This window comes from Phoxinus phoxinus (assembly GCF_949152265.1).
Source record: "Phoxinus phoxinus genome assembly, chromosome: 9".
In the NCBI taxonomy this organism is placed as follows: domain Eukaryota; kingdom Metazoa; phylum Chordata; class Actinopteri; order Cypriniformes; family Leuciscidae; genus Phoxinus; species Phoxinus phoxinus.
In genome coordinates, this window is record NC_136884.1 from 20750561 (window position 1) to 20763060 (window position 12500).

The following is a 12500-nucleotide window of genomic DNA, read 5'->3' on the forward strand; positions in this document are numbered from 1 at the left end:
GGTCTAGTGACCATACGCCACCTCCTCTCTACCTGATTCCACCTAGCCTCATCGCTATCTTCCTCTCAGATGGCCATTCAACAAAGTGTGTTGGTTCCATGGTGTTGTAATCTATATGCCTCGGACTCTTGGTCCGTATGAATTAGCTCAAATGATCTATAGGGAATTTTAATAACTAATCATGAATATGATTAATATTCTGCATATTACTTTACATTAAATTATCGAAATTGAAAATGTATAGATTATACGAATATATGAATAATCGATCACAACGTCTTATAATTCCTCATTCATATCAATAATCTTATTTAATTTCGATTATGAGATAACCTTTAAGGGAAATTCATGTAATGATCAAAGAGGTGTTAGTCCTGCAAAAACCATCAAAGATCACCCATCAACCTCTCAGTAAAGCTATCTCCTTATAACCTCCAAGAAACATTAATTTTCTGGCCGTGAACATTAATTTTCCTGTGTTTATAAAATTAAAACTAGTAAATAATAAGAGCTCTGGCAGCTCTTGGATCTTTTAATCTCATTGACGTTTGTGGTTTTACGAGCATTTTTTCACAGACACAGTCTTGAATATATTGTTTTAATAAATGCAAACTACAGAATATAACGGATTACACATATTGATTATACACCGATTATATCTATGTACATAATTTACAGTAAACAATACAAGACACGAATAGCGGATAAGAGAGAGAAGTTGAGAGAGAGAGATTTCTGAGGAGGGGCGCGCCGTGCCGAAGCACGCGCGGAGGTTGTAGAGAGAGAGAGAGAGAGAGAGAGAGAATGGTCACGAGTGGCCATAGAACAGCTAAAATCACAGACCATTGAGAGAGCCATCAATCGAAACACCTTAAAACATTAAAACTCGTTAGAGTTTGATATACTTGCAAAAGGTTCGTTTGTGTGCACGAGCTGTGTCCAGCCTGCACGTGTTCTCGGAGCAGAGTGCGCGCGCTCGTGCTGAGGCGCGCGTGCTTGTTGCCAGGGCAAGCTGTTCGCGGGAGTTTTGAAGAAGGCGCCTCTTTGGAAGGGAAGTTGCTGAAGGAATTCAGGCTTCGTTCGTTTGACTCGTAGGTGGAAACGAACACAGTGGAATTTGAAAATTAAACAAAAGACTGAGATAAAGCAAATAAAAGGAGGGAACTCCTGAAGGAGTTCAGGTCCGAAGATTTCACATGATGAGCAGACGAAGGCAGGACGCGAGAGCAAGAGAGCGCAGGAAGAGCTTTGCTCTTTCCTTTAAAGACTGTATGGGTCACTCCTTCGTTCGGCGCGTTGTCCAATCACCTTCAGTGATCTGGGAGCGGGAGAATCTTCTTTGTCCTGCCAGAAGACCCCAGTCTGTGTAGTTTATGACAGAGCTTTGCCTTAGTCATTTCTATGACTAAAAAGGATTCATCTAGTAATAATCATATCATTGCAGTCTATTATCGAGATTCAACTCCGTTAGGTCTCAAGATTTAAAATGGTATTAAACACATTCAGGTTGGATTATATGATAACGAAGTTACATAAGATATACAGATTAGAAGCATTTAGATTTTGATTAATACACATTAAAACTTACATTAAATCCCAAAACTGTCATGACATATAAATGGCAACACATAATACATTTGGTAATGTTTTAAATATGATTCGTTTGAAGAAAAGTCTCTTGTGTGTGTGTGCGTATCTCTCTGGAGACGTGGGTGTTCTGTCACGTGTGTTCCTTGGAATTTTTGGGGTGTCGTGTTACGTGTCTCTTTGTGTGTGTGTAATGGAGAAAGAGACAGAGACCTCTTGTTTGTTCACACAACGAATGAAGTGTTTGCAAGAAATCACGATTCACTAAATTTGATAAGCACCTGTCCGGATGTCAATGTTGCTACATATCCCCCTTTTTGTTCGATTAAGTCAGAGGATGGACTTCATCGAACAACAACTTAGCACAATGGATGACAGGTGGTTTGCTAGACTGATGGCTCAGCCCACATGAGGTTGAGGTGGTCGATGGTGTGGGGTTCTGTGAGAAACCGCCGACACGGCTTTGTGAGCTTGGCTGTGGATGTTCACATCTCGTTGAGTCTGGCACAGGGTGAAGGCCAAGACGAGTGTCAGTGCGTGGTCGGTGATCTTGGAAAGATACGACAGTATCCGCTGCGGTCCAGGTTTGTACACAGGTGAGGTATTCAGGCTGGGCGGTTGCCCATGCTTGGAGGGCTGTGTTGACAGGAGCAATGTTCGTGAGTTGGGACCCCCTTTTCTCAAACCAGAGATCTCCTTCTGGATCTAGGGTGACGTTGTAGTTCTTAAAGGATGGGAGTTCCAGTGCTGTCTGGTACTCTTTGCTCGGAAGATGGTACCATGACAGGTTACCGAGGTGTGAGATGGCACCTGTCAGTACTTGAGTCGGCATACTCGGGTTGAGCAGGTTGACACGGCTGGTTGTATCATGCTGTTCGTGAGTGACAGTGGCTGGGTGCGCAGGTGTGTTAGCCAGCCATCGTTCACCTACAATCTTTGCTTGTGTTTCTGTGACTTGTGTGCGAGGCTTAGCTTCAGCAGGGCAGCGTGTGTGGCTGACCAGGGGTTGCAACTCGCAGATTCCTTCAGTGTTGTCTCTGAGGAAGGGCTTGCTAGGGCAGAGATAATGAAAGTCTTTGGTCAAGGTGCACCCGTGCAGGTTTGGGGCCGGGTACAGCAGGGTGTCGCTGTCGGGGTAGGCCACCGCGTCTGGAGTGCATATCTTGAACTGGGTCCTGCTTTTCCAGGACCCGCTGTTGACAATGTCTTTGAGCCTGGAGGTTTGGTTTGACTCGATGATGGGTAGGTTTAGGAGAAAACCCACTTCTCTCTGCTCGGGGTTGACGTGAAGTGGGGTGGCGCAACCCAGCGAGTAAGCAAGGTGTGTTTGAAAAGGGTCAGCTGGCGTGGTGATGCTGGAAGCCAGCACAGTTCGCACAAGGCTTAAGAGTTTCAGGTACGGTGGGATTGCACCTGTGGCTAGGCTGTCAGTGGAGGAGCTAACCTCCCACAGCATGTCTGTCGTTAGTGCTGTAAACAGCGGAGTCTGGGCAAAGTCTTTCTGGAAGATATTAAACAGCGGTTTCATTGAGTTCACAGTCTGGTTCGCTGCGTTGACACTGGACATACCAATGTTAAAAAGAGTTCTGGCGGCAGCTACGGCTCCGAGCAACGCTCCCAGGAACCGTTCGGATCGGTGGTTGGTGCTTAGGAGTCCTGATTGCGTGGCAGTCACTTTCTCCAGTTGGTTGAGCAGATGTTCGACCTTGGCTTTGGCGTGAGGGAGGGAGTCCTCTGTCCGTTGGGCACTTGCCCAGATGTATGGGGCTGCGGTGCTGGGGTAGTGTGCTCTGTAGACCGGGCGGGACTGGGTGAGTCGACCATACACTGGCTGAGTGTAGGTTCCGCAGTCGGTGATCAGGAGTCTCAGTTGTTCTCTCGGTGGCAGCTGTCCTCTGGATGGCTGACAGCACAGCATGACGACCCACAGCAGCAACCTGGTACAGATGACAGGGAGAGAGAGAGAGAAAGGGAAGGAAGAGGCAAACGAGGGTTGTCTTTGGTTGGACAGGGCAGTTCTTTTGCTTTGTGGGTGGCAGCTAGGTTTAGCTCGCCTTGGCCCATGTTTTGTCACATCTTTCTGCCAGCCTGTCGCTTGCTTCAATGTCTCGTCAGTGACTCTGGTGCTGTGTTGTGCCGCACATGATGCGTCATAGATAAACATTGGCATGACCCCCCTTTTGCAACTGTTCAGCACAAGCTTTTGCGCTGTGATGTCAACAGGTGCAGAACCCGTAATGTTGTGTGTATGCAGCGTGTGCATGTTATGCAGCGGTTTGAGGCACTGGCTGTCAGTGAGCTCAGACGGCGTGCAAGGGAGGCAGGAGGGGTATAAGTGGAGGCAATGCCAAGTCGTTGTTGTGGTGTCAGAAGCCCGCATGTCCGCTATGTTTGGTGTTGCAGACAGCGGAGCCTGCGTAAGAGGCACAGGGTTAGGAAGTGTAGCCTGTAAAAGTCTTGTGCAGTGTGTAGTCGCTGCAACGTTGAGGGCGGGTGGGTGGGTCGGGTGTGACCACCGCTTTCCGTTTGGTGCGCCAGGCTTGGCGCGGGCATGAGTTTGTTCATGTGGCTGCAGGTCAGTCTTGACCTTGGCGCAGCATTTGTTAAAGTCTTTTGTGGGCTGGAAGGTGCAGGGTAGCGAACTTGAAACTTGACCTGTTGCTAAGTCTGTGTCGTTGTGACTGGCTGTGGGAGTTCCCATGAACTGTGTGACCTGGCAGTCTGGCTCTGTGGAAAGTCTCGTGACCTCTGTGATCTGACAGTCTGGCTCGGGTGGCCTGTGTGACTGGATGGGGAGAGGTTCTGGCACTTGAGCCCAAAGAGTTCGCTTTTTGAAGTCCAGTAAGGGCTCGAAACGATCCAGCAGGTCTTTGCCAATGATGAGTGGATGAGTGTTCATTGGTGAAACGTACACAGGGTGAGTCAGCGACATAAAACCTATTGACAGGTGGATTAGAGTTAGCTGTTCGAGCCGGATGCTATTTTGGCTGTATGAATGCACATTTAGCTCACAAGTGTGGGATTCAAAAGTTCGATTCTGTCTCTTAGCTTCGACTTTGAGTCTTTTGAAAAGTTGAGATGAGATCACAGTGAGGTCTGCTCCTGTGTCTATCAAGGCTTCAAGTTTCACTTCCTTCTCCAAAGTGCAGGCTAGGTAGGGTTTCCTGGTCACCCCCCTTTCAAGAAGGTTTCCCAGAAACTGTGGCACCGGGGCTGTTGTTGTCAGCCGGAGTGAATGGTAGGTGTTGTCAGTTTGTGATGCAACAATGAGTGAGTGAGTGGAGCTGCTATTTGGTGATGTAACAGCAAAGTTCATGGGTTGCGATTTGATAACAATGTCTGGTGGGTTGTCCCCGGGAGGGACGTGTGGCTTGCTGCGGGGGCAGCTAGCCGGAACAGCACTTCCTGGGACTTTGTGATGTTGGTCCCAGGTGTGATGTGTTGTGCTGTTTCGTGTAGTGTGTGCAGCTGTCAGCTGTGGTGCTGGAGCGGAGCTGTCACTTTGTGGTGTGACAGCTAGCTCTGTAGTCTGTGGGGGACGAGCAGTGTTCGTGGTGCTTGGCTCAGGCAGATGGCAGTCAGACAGGGTGTTGGTTTCAGTTCTTATGCTTAGACATAAGATGTCTGGTTCGTCCTTGTCTCTCTTGCGATGTTTCTTGTGAAGAAACTCTTTCAGCATCCTCACGATCTCTGCTGTCTCCGACGTGGCTGCACTGTGTTTTTCTGGTGTGCGATGAGGCTTGGGCTTACCAGTAGCATGTCGAGAGGGGTTCCAGGGCTGGCTTTCTGGGCTTGGAGTTCTGGACGGCGGGTGATGCAGGTCCCAGAACCTCTTAGAGCGCTCGCTCCGATGCTTTGGATGAGCACCGTCACGGTTGTGCTGCCCTCTGCTGGCTTGGAACGGTCTTGACTCTCTGTGGTACAGTCTGTGACTGTGGTGCTGTTGGGCGCCTTCTGTGTCTAGCTCTGAGCAGTGCTCAGAGACAGAGTAGGTTGTGGGGTCTTTTACAGTCTTTTTGGAAATAGTCTTTTGCTTGGTGTAAGCTTTGTGGACCAAGTCACGTAGCTGTTGGGTGGACATGCTACGTGGACAGGCCAGAACGCCTAAGTGGTGACTCACTGTGGGATGCAGATTTCGGAGGAACAGCGTCCTGAAGTTGACATCTTCTTCCATACCGGGCTCGTTTCGTGCTCCGAAGTAGGCGTGTCGGAGTCGGCCGTAGTAGGTCTGTGGGTGTTCAGGTCGGGCCTGTTTGACGTCCATGGCGGTGAAGACCCCTTGTTCTGATTCTGGATCAGAGAATTCACGGATCAAAGCTTGTCGCAGCTGCTGGTAGTCCCTTTTGACAGTCTCTGGTTGACGGTCTAGGAAGCTGCGCACGTCACGGCTAGAAGTAATTCTGAGCAGGCAAAACTTGTCCCGAGCTGTCACGTTGGCGACAGTTTGCAGGTGAAAGTCAATGTCTTGAAGGTAAGCATGTACATCATGGCCTCCTGCAAGGTTTGGAGTGAACGTGGGGATGTTTCTGGCCAACTTGTCAGAGTTCGTGGGGGAAGAGCTGTGGTTGGGGGCCCAATCCGTCTGGAGGGGATTCTGACCCTTTTCAGCTCCGCCCCCTTCAGCTTTGGGAGCCGTGCCGCGATTAGCGGTGAGTGTTCTCTGTGAGGGCCCCCCCCTTTCTGCTGACAGGGGTTTTTGTTGGCTGGCTGGTGTGTACCGGCTGGTCAGGGGAAACTTTGTGGTGTGTGTTTCCCCTACCCGGTCACTATTAAGTCTGTAAGAATGTCTCAGTTCTCTGTGAACAATGTCAAGTTCGTCTCTGAGATCATGTCTCTGCAGAGTAAGCTCATGGATTTCAGCTCTGGCCACCTGTAAGTGTTTTTCACAGGCTGTGGCTTTAGCGTTTTTGTCTCTTAGTTCAGTCTTTGCTCTCTCGAGGAGAGTGTCACTTTGTTGGAGTCTTTCGTCGAGTTCTTTACAGGTTTCATTCTCCGACTGTTCTCTTTGGTCTGTGTCGAGGCGAAGATCTTGCAGGGCCTTTCGAAGTCTTTCTACTTCTTTCTGTAGCTCTGGATCTGTGTCGTTCTCTTTCACGGTCTGGAGAAGAAGCTGGTCAAGATGACTTTGGGTGTGGGCCTGGTTCCTCCGGGCCTCCTCTGCTTGAAGCTTTAGCGCTGCTGCTTCCTGCTCCAGGTTGATGTGGCTCTTTTCGCTGAGCCGTGCCTGGGCGACGAGTTTGTGTGCGAGGCTTCCGACGATCTTGGCCCAGTCCTTGTAGTTGTAGCTCTGTGTCGGATCGTGGGTCATCAGTTCGACCAGGTCGGTGTCCAGCTGTTCCCGGCTCCGGGGCTCTGTGTCAGCGGCGTCTCCGGGCAGGAAGTCGGTCGTCATGGCTCTCAACCACAACTCGAGTTCGTCCCACTGGGCAGCCATACTGGACGGCCGTGACCTTGGCACACTGTAGGCGAGAGAGAACACAGAACACACACACAAAGAGACCAATGCAAGTTCGTTTTAAGGTTAACGAGTTATGATCATACGGCTATGCCGTTTATGAGAATTTTGGGGCTAACTGATGCCAACAGTTAGACAGTTCACGGAGCCAATTAGCTTGGGTCGGTCGAGGACCTGCACTAGAGGTTGTGACGAGCAGTAGCCTGGCGGGTCACGTGGTGGCCCCGGCTGCTGGTGGTCACTCTACTGCTTAGCTTCTTTGATGGCTCTCTCAGGTTACTGTTTCTAGGTGAAATGAAAGAAACAAATCACAACAGAACAAAGGATAGAACAGATCAAAGTGAAATAAGATCAAACAATAGTAACACGGTATGTGTTAGAGAGAATAAGGAGGCCTAAGCCTATTACCACTGCCAGAGTTTACGATAGGGCCTACAGGTGAGTGGGGGCTATCGGGGTAGAAAACCTAGGAAGACGGTGAGGCTTGGAGAAAGGGATATAGGCCAAACACTTAAATGACCGGGGAATATCTAATATTCTGTGGCTTATACTAAGTGTATGGGTTTTACCTTATTTAGTTTGCCTGGGGTGAAATGAGGTCACTCAGGTGGGAGTCAGCGGCGCGGTCAACCTTCTCGACGGTCCCACACACTCGAGCGCAGTGGACCCGGGCCTTCTGTTACTCTGTGTACCACGGTGCGACCTTCTCAAACAACTTGCGACCTTACACACAACCTGGCAACGCCAAGGTGTCAACTGCCAGACAGCACGACAAAAATGGGGTTTTCACCGGAACCCGGCCCCTGCAGCAGGCCCTGGTTCAGGTAATTGTCCCGACATTGCCTTGTGTGTCAGCTGGCGTGGTTGACTTTACCCTTGGAGTGCCAAATTGCTGATGTAGCAGTTGCGTGCCACCCCAATGGTAAGAGACAGAAGAGTCCGAGACTCACGCACGGCCGGTGTCGGTCGTGACGACCAGGTGACCCCGCTCGCTGGAAACCAACCAGAGATGACTGTCAAATCACCACAGCGCCCTAGGGAGAACTACACATAAACACACAAAAAGGGGTAAACAGGTGAAAGTTAAAGTCAATTAAGGCTTTCTTGTTTAACCAAGTTTAGTAATTATGTATGTAGAAATAAAGGCAAAGGCTTTGAAATAATGGTAAAACAAAAAGGGAACTATGATAATGTTGGTGATTATCAGAATAACCTAACCTGAAAGAGAGATAAGAAAATTAGGAATAAAAAGTAATAATAAAAAAATTTTTTGAAAAAAAAAATTTAATAATAAAAAAAATTTAATAAAATAAAATAATGAAAAGACAGGATGACCCCAGAAGAAGAGACAGGCCGCAGTAGTGGGTTTGTCCCACAAGGGGGCGTATCTCTTTTCAGTGGTCAACCTGGTTGGACAGACAAACTCATTCAAATTAAATTCAAACTGGTTTTAAATTCACATTTAAATAAGCCTGTGCAGAAATGTAAAAATCAGAGTGATATTTTATAATAATCCAGATGACGTTAAAGCATCAGTAATTACTATGAAATAATCAGAAGGGAAAGATGAAATAAGTACACACTTCAAAAGAGTGAAAGGGGAAAAAGAGTGGCACCGACTTAGTATCCACAAGGCCACGCGGTGGCGCTGTTTCCTTCTAGTGGATGACAGTGGCTGCCAGCCAAACAAGATTTAAATCCAAAATTTAAATCTGATTTAACTCGAATTTAGATAAGCGTGTAAGGGAATTGAGAACTCAGAATGATATCGAATAATAACTTAGATGCATTAAAGTATCAGTAATTATTATAAAATAATCCGACGAGAAAACAGAAATAAAGCAATTCACACAGAATTGGAAACAGGAAAACGAGTTGAATGAACCGCTTTAGCGGGAGGCGGCCACTAGGTGGCGGACTTCCCTCTAACTGGGCTCTCAATGGCTGGGCTGGGATTTAATTTAAGTTTTAATTCAACTCTTGTTTGAACCAAACTCAAAGTAAATGTACCAGTCACAAGCAGGAAAATTGTCTAACACAAAATAATATTCGCACGAGCAAAGCTGGAAATGCCAATAATTATTGAGAATTTAGACAAGCTAATTCACTATTCATCATAGAACACTTGAATTTAGCAGTACGAGAGCATTATCTGAAACGGCCACGAGATGGCGTAGTCGCGCTCATGCAGGCTGACGTCAGTGGGAGGCGGTGCTCACGCAGGGTGACGTCGTTGGGGCGCGTATTTTGAGACTTGAACACCTAAAAGGACCTCTGGTGTTTAGTCCGCGGAATTACAACCAATTTTAAATGTGACTCTAAAGAGCTCAGAGCGTTCAGCTCAGTCACGTGCTGATTTTCTGCAATAAAATCACAAAGGAAACAAGATCTCTACAGATCTTCGGGTGCTATACTGCACAAGAGAGAACGTGTCAGGACTTCTTCACTGCACTTTATTACTCAAATGTGGAAAACAGGAATTATCATCTGTTGTTGGGTTCCCGTAAACATTTAACCACAATAAATCATAAGTGTATGATTAAAAAATGTCTTAGGTTTACAAAATGGGTAGCTAATCCAATTTTCGACCAGGAGTTATCGTTATTTTAACGATCTAATATTATTATTAGGCCTATTATCGAAACGGAGGAGACTCGCTCTGTTCCAATCTACCGCGTGAACAAAGAAACTCGTTTGATTTCAAGCGGGCTAAAGCAATATTAATTACAGGCTGAACAGAGATTCTTTTCTCTAGGACATTTACCGGTATTGTCACTTCCAGCGTCTGTTAATATGCTTGAGCTGAGCTGGCTCGGCGCCAGTCAGTTCTTCAGTGAGCGCGCGTGGGTTCGCATTTGGGCGCGCGCGTTTCCTCACTGAACCGCGTGGACTCTCGCTGGAGCGCGCGCGTGGGTAACACAATATTAAGAATGTACGGAATGTACAGAGATTCTGTTCTCTTTACCGAAACAATATTAATATAATACATCGAAGTTTATTTTAGCAATTAACAGGGGCTGAAAATGTTAAACATATCTAGCTTTGACTGAGATCGGCTTCGTGCCTTCTAACAGTCCTTCCGTGGGCGCGCGTGGTTTTTGCCTTACTAGGGCGCGCTTGTTTCCTCAATGGGAGCGCGTGGGCTCTCTCGCTGGAGCGCGCGCGTTACATTAATACACAATATAGACAGACTGAAACTGATTTGCTCGTAAAACACAAAGTTTGAGATTGCGCGTAATTTTCTCCACCAAAATGTAATCTATATGCCTCGGACTCTTGGTCCGTATGAATTAGCTCAAATGATCTATAGGGAATTTTAATAACTAATCATGAATATGATTAATATTCTGCATATTACTTTACATTAAATTATCGAAATTGAAAATGTATAGATTATACGAATATATGAATAATCGATCACAACGTCTTATAATTCCTCATTCATATCAATAATCTTATTTAATTTCGATTATGAGATAACCTTTAAGGGAAATTCATGTAATGATCAAAGAGGTGTTTGTCCTGCAAAAACCATCAAAGATCACCCATCAACCTCTCAGTAAAGCTATCTCCTTATAACCTCCAAGAAACATTAATTTTCTGGCCGTGAACATTAATTTTCCTGTGTTTATAAAATTAAAACTAGTAAATAATAAGAGCTCTGGCAGCTCTTGGATCTTTTAATCATCATTGACGTTTGTGGTTTTACGAGCATTTTTTCACAGACACAGTCTTGAATATATTGTTTTAATAAATGCAAACTACAGAATATAACGGATTACACATATTGATTATACACCGATTATATCTATGTACATAATTTACAGTAAACAATACAAGACACGAATAGCGGATAAGAGAGAGAAGTTGAGAGAGAGAGATTTCTGAGGAGGGGCGCGCCGTGCCGAAGCACGCGCGGAGGTTGTAGAGAGAGAGAGAGAGAGAGAGAGAGAATGGTCACGAGTGGCCATAGAACAGCTAAAATCACAGACCATTGAGAGAGCCATCAATCGAAACACCTTAAAACATTAAAACTCGTTAGAGTTTGATATACTTGCAAAAGGTTCGTTTGTGTGCACGAGCTGTGTCCAGCCTGCACGTGTTCTCGGAGCAGAGTGCGCGCGCTCGTGCTGAGGCGCGCGTGCTTGTTGCCAGGGCAAGCTGTTCGCGGGAGTTTTGAAGAAGGCGCCTCTTTGGAAGGGAAGTTGCTGAAGGAATTCAGGCTTCGTTCGTTTGACTCGTAGGTGGAAACGAACACAGTGGAATTTGAAAATTAAACAAAAGACTGAGATAAAGCAAATAAAAGGAGGGAACTCCTGAAGGAGTTCAGGTCCGAAGATTTCACATGATGAGCAGACGAAGGCAGGACGCGAGAGCAAGAGAGCGCAGGAAGAGCTTTGCTCTTTCCTTTAAAGACTGTATGGGTCACTCCTTCGTTCGGCGCGTTGTCCAATCACCTTCAGTGATCTGGGAGCGGGAGAATCTTCTTTGTCCTGCCAGAAGACCCCAGTCTGTGTAGTTTATGACAGAGCTTTGCCTTAGTCATTTCTATGACTAAAAAGGATTCATCTAGTAATAATCATATCATTGCAGTCTATTATCGAGATTCAACTCCGTTAGGTCTCAAGATTTAAAATGGTATCAAACACATTCAGGTTGGATTATATGATAACGAAGTTACATAAGATATACAGATTAGAAGCATTTAGATTTTGATTAATACACATTAAAACTTACATTAAATCCCAAAACTGTCATGACATATAAATGGCAACACATAATACATTTGGTAATGTTTTAAATATGATTCGTTTGAAGAAAAGTCTCTTGTGTGTGTGTGCGTATCTCTCTGGAGACGTGGGTGTTCTGTCACGTGTGTTCCTTGGAATTTTTGGGGTGTCGTGTTACGTGTCTCTTTGTGTGTGTGTAATGGAGAAAGAGACAGAGACCTCTTGTTTGTTCACACAACGAATGAAGTGTTTGCAAGAAATCACGATTCACTAAATTTGATAAGCACCTGTCCGGATGTCAATGTTGCTACAGTGTAATGGTTAGCACTCTGTGCTTTGAATCCAGCAATCCGAGTTCAAATCTCGGTGGAACCTTCCTAGCTTTTTTGCGGAAGGGAGGGAAAAAACAGAGGTGATGCGCAACTGCTGATATTGCGGTGAAATTGGCACTCTCAAACCGAGTCGGAATCAGGGAAACATGGCCTTAAAAAGCAAAGGCTTCACTTGCTCCTTGCTATAGCGCTTCTAGGCTGAATGACTTAACTCTCTGCTGCTCAGTGGGAGAAGGTGACCCACGCCAAGGTTCCATGGTGTAATGGTTAGCACTCTGGACTCTGAATCCAGCGATCCGAGTTCAAATCTCGGTGGGACCTGCTTTTGCCAGGAATGTGCGCAGGGCCTCGTCTGAAAAAACTTTTCGGCAGCAGTGAGCCTCAACAGCTCATCTA

The 12500-nt window shown here is 46.4% G+C and overlaps 1 protein-coding gene across 1 annotated transcript in view; it reads left to right on the forward strand.

Annotated features, from left to right (window-relative positions):
- Positions 1-7635: 7635 nt before the first annotated feature.
- LOC307004064 (uncharacterized protein) overlaps positions 7636-12500 on the forward strand; it is a gene marked incomplete at both ends in the record, with an annotated part of 65369 nt that continues 60504 nt past the window's right edge. The window contains one exon of the mRNA XM_079623006.1: positions 7636-7866. Coding sequence (XP_079479132.1) covers positions 7636-7866 — 231 coding nt within the window. The remainder of the gene's footprint in view (positions 7867-12500) is intronic.